The sequence below is a fragment of the Crocuta crocuta genome, unplaced genomic scaffold, assembly GCF_008692635.1.
Source record: "Crocuta crocuta isolate KB4526 unplaced genomic scaffold, BGI_CrCroc_1.0 scaffold217, whole genome shotgun sequence".
Taxonomy (NCBI): Eukaryota; Metazoa; Chordata; class Mammalia; order Carnivora; family Hyaenidae; genus Crocuta; species Crocuta crocuta.
In genome coordinates, this window is record NW_027532208.1 from 7,487,291 (window position 1) to 7,500,297 (window position 13,007).

Below are 13,007 nucleotides of genomic sequence, written 5' to 3' on the forward strand. Positions count from 1 at the left end.
GGCCAAGGGTTTCCCACCTCCTGGATCGCTCAGGATAAATCTCCTGCCAAAAAAAAAAAAAGGCTCCACTTCCTTTCAAATGATTCACCAGACCCCCTTACTGGTGAAAAGTCCGATTATAATTATCTGAGCCTAGATTCCAACTTCATTTTGCTAATAAAGTATTTTTTGCACAGTTTTACCATATACTAAATTTTCCAGGAATGCAGCTGTCGTGTAAGTTAAGGAAAAAGAACACTTTCTCTTAGACAAAACTTTCTCCAAGAAATTTCACCATTTTGAAAAACCATGGCACAGAAAATAATGCTGTTTTCTAGTGTTTAAGTCATGAGCAAAATACCTGTGTCTGTGTTATATTTGTAGGTATCACCTACAAATACATTACTGGAGAGATTCGAGATGCTTTTGGTAGACTTAGAGCCAGATATTAAATTAAGAGATATATGAAATGCAAGATTCTCACTCATCAAAGTTGTTTTAAAGTTATTACAGTCATTCTGGGGTACCTGGGTAGCTCAGTTGGTCAAGCATCCAATACTGGAGACATGATCCCAGCTGGGGGATCCAGGGATCATTAGATTGAGCCCTGTGTCAGGCTCCGTGCTGAGTGTGGAGCCTGCTTAAGATTCTCTCCCTCTCTCTCTCCCTCTGCCCCTCCCTCTACTCACATACACATGTGCTCTCTTTCTCAAAAAATAAAAATAAGAAAAAATAATAAAATTATTACAGCCATTATATTGTTAATTTTTATAGCATAAGGACAAAGTATTTACCTTGCAATAAATATTTGAAATGGAACTTGTTTTGGGGAGGTTGCCTGCCATTTTCAAATCTTACTCAGAAACTGTCACCAGAAGTCCACCACACCTCTTGGCCACTCGCACTGCCATTTCTGCTTCTCTGATCCATCCTCTGTTCCTATTGTCACTTAAAGGGTATGGTCTCCAAGGTTTGGTTACAAATTAAAGACAGGATATGGATCTCAACAAGATGCGGAATTTCAAGGCAGGGGATGTGTTTTCTATGACAATTCATCTCGACTCCTCCCAAGTTGCTACATAAAAGCTTTTTCTGTCTCAACACTTATAAACGAGACACCACCCATTTGCAAGCACATCCTACTTTCCCATTTTTCCAATTTGATAATCGGTAATTGCTTGGCATGTGAGCCTTGCTTCAATTAGGGTTGTTGTCCTTTTTCTGTTATTATACCTACATAAGTCTGGCTCGTTATTCCTTCTTGTACAGAATAACTTCTAATCTGTTTACCTCTGTTAACTACAAACTCGCCTCTTATAAGCAAGTGCAAGCAGTCCGTTTCACCAAGCCTTCTAATGTCGTAGTGCCGGAGCATTCTATACAGAAATACAAACTGTTTTAATACAAAGTACTTCCTCTTCTTTCTCCTTACATTACAGCTAGAGCAGAACACTACCTTTTTAAATTATGAAATTATATTTGTAAATCTGTACATTTGATCTAGCAGTAGTAAAAGGGATGTTGTAAAATGCTGGTTATAAGCAGAAGGCATTGAGTCTGACATTACTGAAAATCACTGGATTGGAAGAAACAAATATTGGATGTTAAAAGGGTTTAAAAAAAAAAAAAAAACAAACTTGAGCACAACAGTATGTTGAGTGACGAAGGTGCCAGGAGTGTCATCAGAACGTTCGTGCCCCGAAGGGTGAAGGCAGAAAAACAATGGTGAAAAGAAGAAAGAGTTTTTCTTTCCCCCACCATTTCCCNAAAAAAAAGAGTTTCTCAAATACTAATAAATAATAGCAACAGGCCTCGGGGCAGACGGCACCGAAAGAATGCTCAGGGAAGTAAGGAGCAGACGGGACAATGCCTCCCTCTCGGGGAGGGCCAGCAAGGCCCCGGGGCACCATGCAGTGGCCACTGTGGACGATGGCAGTGAGGGAGGGACACTCAGGAGAAAGATGAAGCCAGGAGGAGGCTCCCTGCCAAGAACAAGAGGGCACACTGTTAAAGGCTGGTTTTAGAAGAGGCAGAAGCATGATGGACAGAACATAGAGAAATGGAAAGTCCAAAACAGACAAGAGGAGGCAGCAGTGTGAACTGAGGACAGAAATTTGTAAGAACAGGAATAAAGAAAATTTAAAAAGTCAAGTGTGCCTGGGGAAGAAAAGCTGGTTTATCTAGAACAGTTAGGTTTGAGCTAGCCAAAACTGCAACAAGAGTAGCTCTTTGTGCGGAACACTCATTCTGGGGACGGGACTGGCTGGAAGAAGGCCTGGGAGGCAGCAGTGGGGCTACCGCGACACCAGCAGCCAAGTTCCTGGAGGCCTGCAGCGACTTGGCTCTTGGCGACGCAGCCTGCAACACCAGGAGAGTCAAACCATACACGTGACAAAGAACCAGTATCCAGCACGTATGAGCCGCTCTTACCAGCGAACAGGATAAAGGCAAATAACCCAGGGCGCCTGGGTGGCTTAGTCGGTTAAGCGTCCGACTTTCGCTTAGGTCATGATCTCGCGGTTCGTGGGTTCGAGCCCCGTGTCGGGCTCTGTGCTGACTGCCAGCTCGGAGCCTGGAGCCTATTTCAGAGTCTGTGACTCCCTCTCTCTCTGACCCTCCCCTGCTCACGCTGTCTCTCTCTCTCCTAGAAATAAATAAAACATAAAAAAAAAAAAAAGGCAAATAACCCAATGTTAAAATGGCAAAGGATTTGAATAGACACTCCTCCAAAGAGTCACCGATGGCCAATAAGTAAACACAGTCAACAACATTTCCATGAGTGGAAATGCAAATGCAAATCAAAATCACAGTAGGATAACCATTTCACACCCACAGGATGGCTATGATCCAACAGACGGACAACAACAAACATTAGCAGGTTGTGAAGGAACTAGGACCCTCGTACGCTGCAGGTGAAAACATAAAATACGCTCAGTTTTGCAGTCCCTCAAATGATTTAAACATAATTACCATGACCCACAAATTCCACTCGTAGGCATATAGCCAAAGCACATAAAAACATGTGCATGAAAAACTGTACATATAATAATGTTCACAGAAGCATTATTCATAATAACCAAAAAAGGGGAAGCAAACCAAATGTCCGTCAAGTGACAGACAACAAAAAAATGGGATATATCTATACATGGAATATTACTGACCATAAAAAGGAATGGAATATTGATCAGTATCATCACGTGGATGTGCCTTGAAAACATTATGCTAAAGGAGAGAAGCCAAACACAAAAGGCCATGTCACGTACAAATATCCAGATTAGGGGACTTCAGAGAGATAATAAGTAGATTAATGGTGCTTTAGGGAAGGGAGGAGAAGCGTGAATGAAGATGGACTATTAATGGGTGCAGGACATCTTTCAGAGGGGACAAAAATGCTTGAAAATTAGATTGTGTAACGGTTGCAAAGCCCTGTGAATATACAAAAACATACTCAACTGTACACTTGAAATGTGGGAGTTGTATCATAGGTAAATTATACCTCAATAAAGCTATTTTTAAATGTTATCTTGTTTGTACCCATGGGATTTTAATTTATGGAAGTGAGTACCAACCTGGGAAGGCCAATGCCAGTGAAAGAATATCTCACTTACGTTTCCAAGACAAGGAGGCCCCCACACCACACAGGGTGACAGAGGAGCAGCAGGTTTGTTCAGGGGGCAGAGCCAGGAGAGAGGGGAAAGCCTAAGCTAGAGCTTTTACTGGGGATCCGCTGGGAAAGGTAGGCAGGACAGGGTAAACAAGGCAGGACTGGTTTGTCTGAATGATTCAGGCTATAGCGCTGTCCTACTTGATGGGTACCTGGCCCTGGGATGATACAGAGCAGGGAAGATACTGGAATGGTGTGTGAGTGAGATAAGGAGGTAAGTGAAGGCTACAGATTCAGGATTCGTTGGTTGGCAAACTGAAGGTTGTCTTTAGGAATTAGCTAGTCCTGGGAGGGGCAGTTTCTTCCCAGATCTGAAAGGCCCTCAAAAGTCAGAGCATCAAGAATACAAAATGGGGCACCCAGGTGGCTCAGTTGGTTAAGTGTCTGACTCTTGATTTCGGCTCTGGTCCTGATGTCACAGTTTTGTAAGTTTGAGCCCCACAATGGGCTCTGTGCTGACAGTGCAGAGCCTACCTGGGATTCTTTCTCTCTCCCTCTCTCTGCCCCTTCCCCACTCACACTGTCTCTGTCTCTCTCAAATAAATAAATAAACCTTAAAAACTTAAAAAATATATGAAATAAGAAAATATAGTTAATATATATAATTGGCCCTTTCATGAATGAATGCCAAATAGACATATACAGAATCTAAGGAACCAGAGCAAATATATAAAATAGAAATTCACAGGCTGATTCTAAAATTGATATGGAAATACAAAGGACCCGGGAGAGTGGAAACTATCTTGGAAGTAAATAAACAAACAAACCAAGACAGAAAACTTATACTGCCAAATTTCAGACTTATTACAAAGCTAAAATTATCAAGATCATGTGGTATTGGCATGAGGGTAAACAAACAGATCGATGGAACAGAATAAGGAGTCTAGAAATCAGCCTACCCATACACACATGACTGATACTCTACAAAAGTCTAAAGTAATTCAATGGTAAAGGGAAAGTCTTTTCAACAAATGGTGCTGAAACACCTGAATATCCACATGGGGGACAGGGAAGGAATGAATCTTGACCTTTACCTCATGCCATTCATAAAAATCAATTCATGATGAAGTCAAAGACCTAAACATTAAAGTTAAAACTATGCTGGGGCACCTGGGTGGCTCAGTGGGTTAAGCGTCCAACTTCGACTCACGTCAGGATCTCACCGTTGGTGAGTTTGGGCTCCACATCAGGCTCAGTGCCGACAGCTCAGAGCCTAGATCTTGCTTCGGATTCTGCATCTCCCTCTCTCTCTACCCTCTTCCACTGCCCCCCACCCCGCCTCTCAAAAATAAACATTAAAAAAATTTTTTTAATTTAAAACAAAAGTTAAAACTATGTATGAAGCTTCCATAAAAAAAAAAAAAAGGACTCTGAAGTTGGCAAAGATTTCTTAACATACAAAGAATGCTAACCATTAACAAAAGAAAAAGATAAATTGGACCTTATTCAAATTTAAAACTTTTTAAAAGATACCATTAGGGGAATGAAAAAAGGAAATACTCACAATGCATATTGGGCAAAAGACTCATTTCCACAATATACAAAGAACTCTAACAAATCAACGATATAAAGTCAAACAACCTAATTTGGGGAAAAGATCTGAACAGACGCTTGACAAATATGAACAACCAACAGGCACCAGAAAAAGTATGCCTCACCATCAGTAGTCGTCAGCAAAATGCAAAGCCACGTGATACCACTGCACACTCACCAGAATGGCTAAATTAAAAAGACTTTCAATACCACAGGAGAGGGAGAAAATGGTCCACCTGGAACTTTCATAAACTGACAATCCAAGTATAAAAGAATAGAGCCACACTGAAACCAGACAGGGAGCTCCGTACCTACCCTGTGACCTAGCGATTCCACTCGCAGGGATATACCCAAAGGAAACTGAAACATATGTTCATAACAAAGTGCTATCGTAAGAATGCTCACGGCAGTTTTACTTTGGAATAGCCAAAAACTGAAAGCAACCCACTGTCTATCAACAGATTAAACATTGTGGTATGTTCATAGTGTTGAATAGTACTCAGCAATAAAAAATGAATAAACTACTGAAATGTACTACAACATGGATGAATGTGAAAAACAGTATGTTGAGTTTAAGAATCTACCTGCAGAAAAATACACAACATGATTCCATTCATATGAAATTCTAAAATAGGCAAAACTAAACTAGTGACAGCAACTAGAACAACTATGTACTGGCTGATGCGGAGGGACTTTATTGGTTAGAAATCAATAAAGTGAATTTATCAGGAGGAGAAAAATGGCCTATATGTATCTTAATTTTGGAGGTAGATAAGGGTTTTTTATATCTATCAATACAGGTTGAACTCATTTAACAAATTCATTCAAAATCATTACATTAAATGTAAATTATACCTTTAAAATGGTAAAATTCACTGGCTACATAGAATAGCCATATAAAAGTTGCATAAAACAGAAATAATATTTAAGTAAAAACAAATACCTTTGTCCATCTGCAAAGCTTCACCCCAGAGTGGCTCCCAATCAACTGATAACCTGAATAGAAAAACAAGGAACACAAAATTGAATTGATTCAAACCCTCATATTAAAAGGTGATTAAAGGGCGCCTGGGTAGCTCTGTCGATTAAGCATCTGACTCCTGATCTCAGCACAGGTCATGATCTCACAGTTTGTGTGATCAAGTCCCATGTCCACCTCTGTGCTAACAGTGCAGAGGCTGCCTAGGATTCTCTCTTTCCCCCTCTCTCTGCCCTCCCCTGCTCACATGTGCACACATATACTCTCTCTCGAAATAAATAATAAACTTAAAAAAAATGGCGATCCAAAAACTGTAACAAAATCATTCTTCTTCTTTTCTAAATAATGGTAGGCAACAACCCAATGGCAGAAATCACCGGGATGATAAAACAACTTAAAACATGTATATATCTAATAACACAGACTCAAAATACATAAATAAACAATAGGCTAATCCAAAGTTATAGGGAAAGGTTTTAACATCTTTCAGTATCTAACAGATTCTACAGACAAAAACGCTGTAGAGCTCTCTGATCTAATCCATACTGTAAATGTGATCGAGAACAGAGTATTGCCCTCAACAATTACAGAATGCACATGTTTTTCAAGGACCCAAGGAAACTCTGTAAAAAGAAACCAAATCTTGGGCCATAAAGCAAAAGCAAGTAACAGTATACTTCAAACAAACAACTGGGGAACTCTCATTAGTAATCTATAAAAAAAGATGAAGAATCAGATAGGCAAAAGAAGATTAAAATAAAGAAATACTGGGGTATCTGGGTGGCTCAGCTGGTTGAGCGTCCAACTTCAGTAGGGTCATGATCTCACAGTTCATGAGCTCAAGCCCAGGGCCCAGAGCCTACTTTGGATTCTGTGTGTCCCCCTCTCCTGTTCCTCCCCCACTCACGCTCTCTCTCTCTCTCTCTCAATAATAAACATTTAAAAAATGTTTTTGGGGCACTTGGGTGGCTCAGTTGGTTAAGCGTCCAACTTTGGCTCAGGTCATGATCTCACAGTTCGTGGATTTGAGCCCTGCGTCGGGCTCTGTGCTGACAGCTGGCTCAGAGCCTGCTTCTGATTCTGTATCTCCCTCTCTCTCTGACCCTTCCCTGTTNAGTGGGGGAGGGGGAGGGGGAAAATGGGCATGGAGGAGGGCACTTGTGGGGATGAGCACTGGGTGTTATATGGAAACCAACTTGGCAAAAAACTATTAAAAATTTTTTTTTAATTTTTAAAAAGGTTTTTAACAAATGACTAAATAAATAATAATAAAGAAATACTGCCCCAAAAAGAGAAAAAACAAAATTCGAGGAACCAACAACCCAATATGAATTCTCAGGACCAGTCCACAACCTAGCATTTAAAATGCATGAGCTACAGAAGATATGAGAAGCATGGAAAAGCCATGCCAAAGTAATGACATTTCCTTTTTTAATAAGCTAGTAAACTAGTAGAACATTCTGATTTCAGAAAGCACTTAATGAAGTTTCTCACGAGGCTTCAAGTAATAAGCCACAATTATCATGAGTCTCTTGTACCAAACAACTCTTGACTCGCAGACAAATGAGGCAAATGGAGAAATACAGTCTGGATGGTGGCATAAGTGGATCGGTGGTTGGTTAAACAACCATATTCACAGTGTGATGATTAATGGAACAATGTCAATTTGGATTAAAAGTCTCTAGTGGCAATATTACAGGGCTTTGTCTTTTATCCACTTCCACATTTATGTAAACATCTTGCATATAAATAAACAAAGCACTGCTTATCTATATGAAGACGGAACAGAGTGCAGCCAAATAGCTAATCTCAGATGCAGAATAAGCACTGAAGAGATTCCCAGAGAAAATTCCAGTTCTTCTTTTGGAAGAACTACACTCTACACTCTACACTCTACATTGCTCATACCATTATAATAGAAATCACACTCTATTAATTCTTCACATCCTTCTCTTCCAAGATACATAGGGTTTTATAAAAGTTAGCATTGAGGTAGGTATGAGAAAAAGTGCCGAATACAGGATGGACAGACCACAATGCCAAGATAAGCCAATGGTACGCAGCTGCTAGAAATCAGAGTGCACAATTCTAACCAAGATAAACTCACAGAGGACTTACTCTCCCACCTGAAATACCAAAAATGGACACAATATATGAACAGACAGTTTCCGAGAAAATGAAACATCAGCCAGCAAAGGACAATAATCGCAAAGAAGAGGGAAAACACATAAGGTGACCCCGACCATTACCAGAGCTTACTGCCTTCAAAATTTCCAGGCTGTGTGGCAGGGAGAGGCAACCCACACACAGCTGGGTATTTCCTCAGAGTTGAGGACGTGGAAGCAGGAGTCTGGGGAGCCCACACGGCTAGAGTTTGCAGAACTGAGTACCAGAGAGTCAAAAGCTACACAGAGCTTAAACTCAAGAATCTGTAGAGGATTCCTAGAAATATCTGCCTGAATGCTGCTTCATGAATATGTGAGAGAAAAGCTAACCAAGAATGGGAAAGAACCATCTTAAAAGACTGGAGGGGTGCCTGGTGCTCACAGCCAGCTGGGAACTGTGCCTATTCACACCAGTCAGAAGCTTAAGATTCACAAGGCGTCGAGCAGAGTACACAGTAGAGTTTTGCCCCAATAGTCTTAAGTAATTAGCCATATTCTGAGTCAGCGCTGGTCTCACTTAACAAGTCATAAAAGCCAGATTAAAAGGCTCAAACTTGTTTTCAAGTAACTGTTCTTCATCCTAGAACAAAGCTCAAGAATGTTTTACAGGAACACAAAAATATAGCACCCAACAGGGTAAAATGAGATCTGGCATCAAATCACATTAACCAAGCATGCAGCATGACCAATGGGGAAATAATCCAGCAACCAAACTGACCCAGAAATGACACAAATGTTAGAATTACATTAAAACATTTGTCTAACTGTAATCCATAGGCTCAAAAAGTTAAGTAGAGATATGGAGAATATAAAAAGACTGACACTGAACTTCTAGAGATAAAAGCTGTAATGTCGAAGCTGAAAAAAAAAACCACTGGATAGAATAAATGGAAGATTAGACATTAGAAAAGATTACTAAATTATACCTGAAAACACAGCAATAGAAGTTATCCTAAAATGAAAAGTAGAACAGAAAAAAGAATTTTTTAAAAATTTTCTTTAATGTTTATTTATTTTTGAGAGACAGAGTGTGAGCAGGGGAGGGGCAGAGAGAGAGGGAGACACAGAATCCAAAGCAGGCTCCAGGCCCCGAGCTCACAGAGCCCAACGCAGGGCCTGAACCCACAAACAGTGAGATCACGATCGGAGCTGAAGTTGGATGTTCAACCAATTGAGTCACCCAGGCGTCCCAAAAAAAGAATTTTAAAAAATAATGAAAATAGTATCAGTGAGCTGTAGGTCAAATTCATGTAATTAAAGTCCCCAATGAAGAGAAAGAGAGGGAGTGGCAGATAAATATTTGAAGAAATAATGGCCAAAATCTGTCCAAATTTGATTAAAATTATAAATCCACAAAACCAGGAAGCTCAACAAATCCCAAGTAAAAGCAACATGAAGAAAACTATGTTGAAACACATTATACTTAAATTGCTCAAAATCCATAATTAAAAGAAAATAGAAAATCTTAAGAGTATCAGGGGCTAAAAACATTACTTCCAAAGGAACAAACAAAAAATGACAACACAGGCCTCATCAGAAGCCAGGGGAGCGAAGTGGAACACCTTTAAAGCATCGTAAGAAAAATAGTTATCAACCTATGATTCCAAATCCATCAAATAATATCCTTCAAAGATGAAGGCAAAATAAAGTCTTTTTTCAGATACACAAAAGCTGAAAAAATTCAGCACCCACAAACCCGCACTACACAAAATGCTAAATGAAGCCCTTCAGGCAGAAGGAAAAGGCTGTCAGAGAGAACACAGAGGTACACGAAGGAATGAGAAACATCAACACAAGTAATACCTATGGGGGCGCCTCAGTGGTTCAGTCGGTTAAGCCTCTGACATCGGCTCAGGTCATGATCTCATGGCTCATGAGTTCAGGCTCCACGTCTGGCTCTGGGCTGACAGCTCAGGGCCTAGAGCCTGGAGCCTGCTTTGGATTCTGTGTCTCCCCCTCTCTCTAACTGCTCATGTTTTGTCTCTCTCTCTCTCTCTCTCTCTCTCTCAAAAATAAACAGGGGCGCCTGGGTGGCTCAGACGGTTAAGCGTCCCACTTCGGCTCAGGTCATGATCTCACAGTTCATGAGTTTGACCCCCGCAATGGGCTCTGTGCTGACAGCTCAGAGCCTGGAGCCTTCTTCAGATCCTCTCTCTACCTCTCTCCCACTCACGCTCTGTCTCTCTCTCTTTCTTTCTCAAAAATAAACACTTAAAAATTTAAAAAAAACAAAAAACTTAAAGGAGACGGAAGACTGGAGAAAGGAAATCAAAAAACACAAGACAAGTAGAAAACAAATGGCTACATGAAAGATATAAGCCTATCATAAAATCACTTTAAATAGTCTGAATATCCTTATTAAAAGGCAGATTACACACATATATATATATGTACTGTACACACACATATATTTATGATCTGAAAATTCTTGTCTGTCTCCTCTAAGAGGCTGGTGGCTCCTTGAAGAAGATACTGCATCTTCAGTTCCTCTGCATGGCCAGAACTATCACACAAAAGCATCTCGATAAATACAGAAAGATGGAGGGAGGGAAGGAAGTCAGTCCACTGACTCTCAACTGACCACTCTTCTTCTATAGGAAATCAGTATTTTCATTTCTTCTCAAGTACGGCCTCCTTAATAAGTTAGGACCACAAAAACCCAGATGCACGTCTACACGAAACATTTCTAACGGACCCAGCCTAATGTTGATATAAGCTTTTTTTTTCTGCATTTAATAAATTTCCCTTAACAAACGATCTGTGAAGAGGCCGGTGGTGGCATTTTCTGTCCGTGTGCCTGAGCCACGCTGATGCCAACATCCCAATAAACTCAGCACAGGGGGTGGGGGAGAACACCAGTGACCCGCAGGAACGAGACGGGCTCCCTCGACGCGGCCGCCGGGCCTTCCCTCCCGGCAATCCTTACATCACGCTCCTCATGGGGGTATCAGATGGGTGCCTGGGAGCGCGGTCCAGCGACAGCGCCTCCGGAGGGTCCTCACCTTGTTTAGTAAGAGCTTCCCGGAGAGCAGGGGTGATCATGGCCCTTCTTTCAGGGGCTTCAGCCTTCGCGGTGTTCCTGACCAGAGCGCTGCTCCCCTGCTGGTGCTCCTTCTCTCTCTGCATTGAAATTAAAAGAACAAAATTCAGAGCTGGCAGTGAGCGAGGAGAATGACAGCACAACGGGCACGGACGCGCGGCATGGGTAAGACGGTGCGTTGCGAACCAGGGTCCGCACAGGCCAGTCTCCTGCAAAGTGGCCGCGTTCCCAGGCAGACAGTGAGCAGAAGGCCTGCCAGTCTTTTTTCTCTCTGCTTTCCCAAAAAAGGAACCACATACTCAAACACATACACCCGCAAAATGTAAATCAACAATCCACTTATCTAGATGTCAATTATTTTTAGCAATCTGAGTACCGACAGCTGCCGAAATTCATCAAGTTATTTCTCTGAATTTCAATTTCCTCACCTGAAAAAGGAGGAAAGTAACATCAATAAAGCAGAAGTGTTGCAGTTAAATGAAATAAATCACCAGGTATAATGCCTGATATATAACAGGAGTTCAATAACATAGAACCCTGCTGGTTATATATCTACAAACCCCCAACACAAGTTAAAATAGTGCCCTGAGCTGCTCAGCAGCCATTTGTTTGGAGACCAAATTACTCCTCCACCTGCCATCCCAGTGCCTCCTTCTAGACGATCCTGTGGGGAAAATGTGTCTTCAGTGATAGAAAGAAATCTGAAGGATAACATAAGGCTGGCTGTGTTTCCTTTTGACTTTGGGCCCTAGAAAATTCAGCAGCAGGCTGATGGCTGTGTAAAGTCTCACATCGGGCTTATCTTGAACTCTCTGTACGTGGCTTCACACTACATGATGACCTTCATCCTTTACACTGATTTCTTCCTTTATTTAAAAAAAATTTTTTTGTTTATTTATTTTTGAGAGAGAGAGAGAGAGAGCACAAGCAGAGGAGGGGCAGAGAGAGAGGAAGACACAGAATCTGAAGCAGGCTCCAGGCTCTGAGCTGGCTGTCAGCACAAAGCCCAATGCGGGGCTCGAACCCACAAACTATGAGATCATGACCTGAGCCGAAGTGGGATGCTTAACTAACTGAGCCTCCCAGGCGTCCCAGCCTTCTTCCTCTATTTTTAAATCTTACTCTATGTACATATATTTTAAACTTATTTCAATGCCTTTCTGCAAGATGGTAGAAGGCTAATCAATAATTCCAAGGCAACACACAAAGTCTGTGCTACACTTTAGAGGAAGCACCTGCCAGGTCTTACTAAGAGCTGCAGAAATTCAAAATCACTCACCTTGGCAGCGGCCCTACACCAAGCCCTAGACTACCCTCAGTGCCTGTCCATTTTCAATGCCCCGCCCCCAGATAATCAGTAGTGAGAACACCTCACAGGTCCCTGGATGTCTGAAATCTGCCTCCAACTAATACAGATGGGAGGATGGTCCTTATTTGAAGCTGGACAACAGGTGACAGGGATTCACTAGATCATTCTACTTTTGTGAATATTCAAAGTTCTCTATACAAAAAATATAAAACAGATTTAAAAAAAAAACAGAAAGGTGAACCAATGAAATCTGGAGTTAACTTCTCTACCTTGTCTGTTACTTCAGGGATTTGCTCCAAAATTAGAAGTCAGTGAAAAACTACTTTAGAGACTCAAAG

General features: G+C 41.3%; 1 protein-coding gene across 1 annotated transcript in view; it reads right to left on the minus strand.

Annotated features, from left to right (window-relative positions):
* Window positions 1-13,007, minus strand: part of LOC144242885 (S-adenosyl-L-methionine-dependent tRNA 4-demethylwyosine synthase TYW1) — a 199,107-nt gene that overhangs the window by 153,461 nt on the left and 32,639 nt on the right. The window contains exons 8-9 of the mRNA XM_077777913.1: window positions 11,323-11,440; window positions 6,120-6,172 (exon numbers count right to left, since the gene is read on the minus strand). Of these exons, the coding sequence (XP_077634039.1) occupies window positions 6,120-6,172; window positions 11,323-11,440 (171 nt within the window). The remainder of the gene's footprint in view (window positions 1-6,119; window positions 6,173-11,322; window positions 11,441-13,007) is intronic.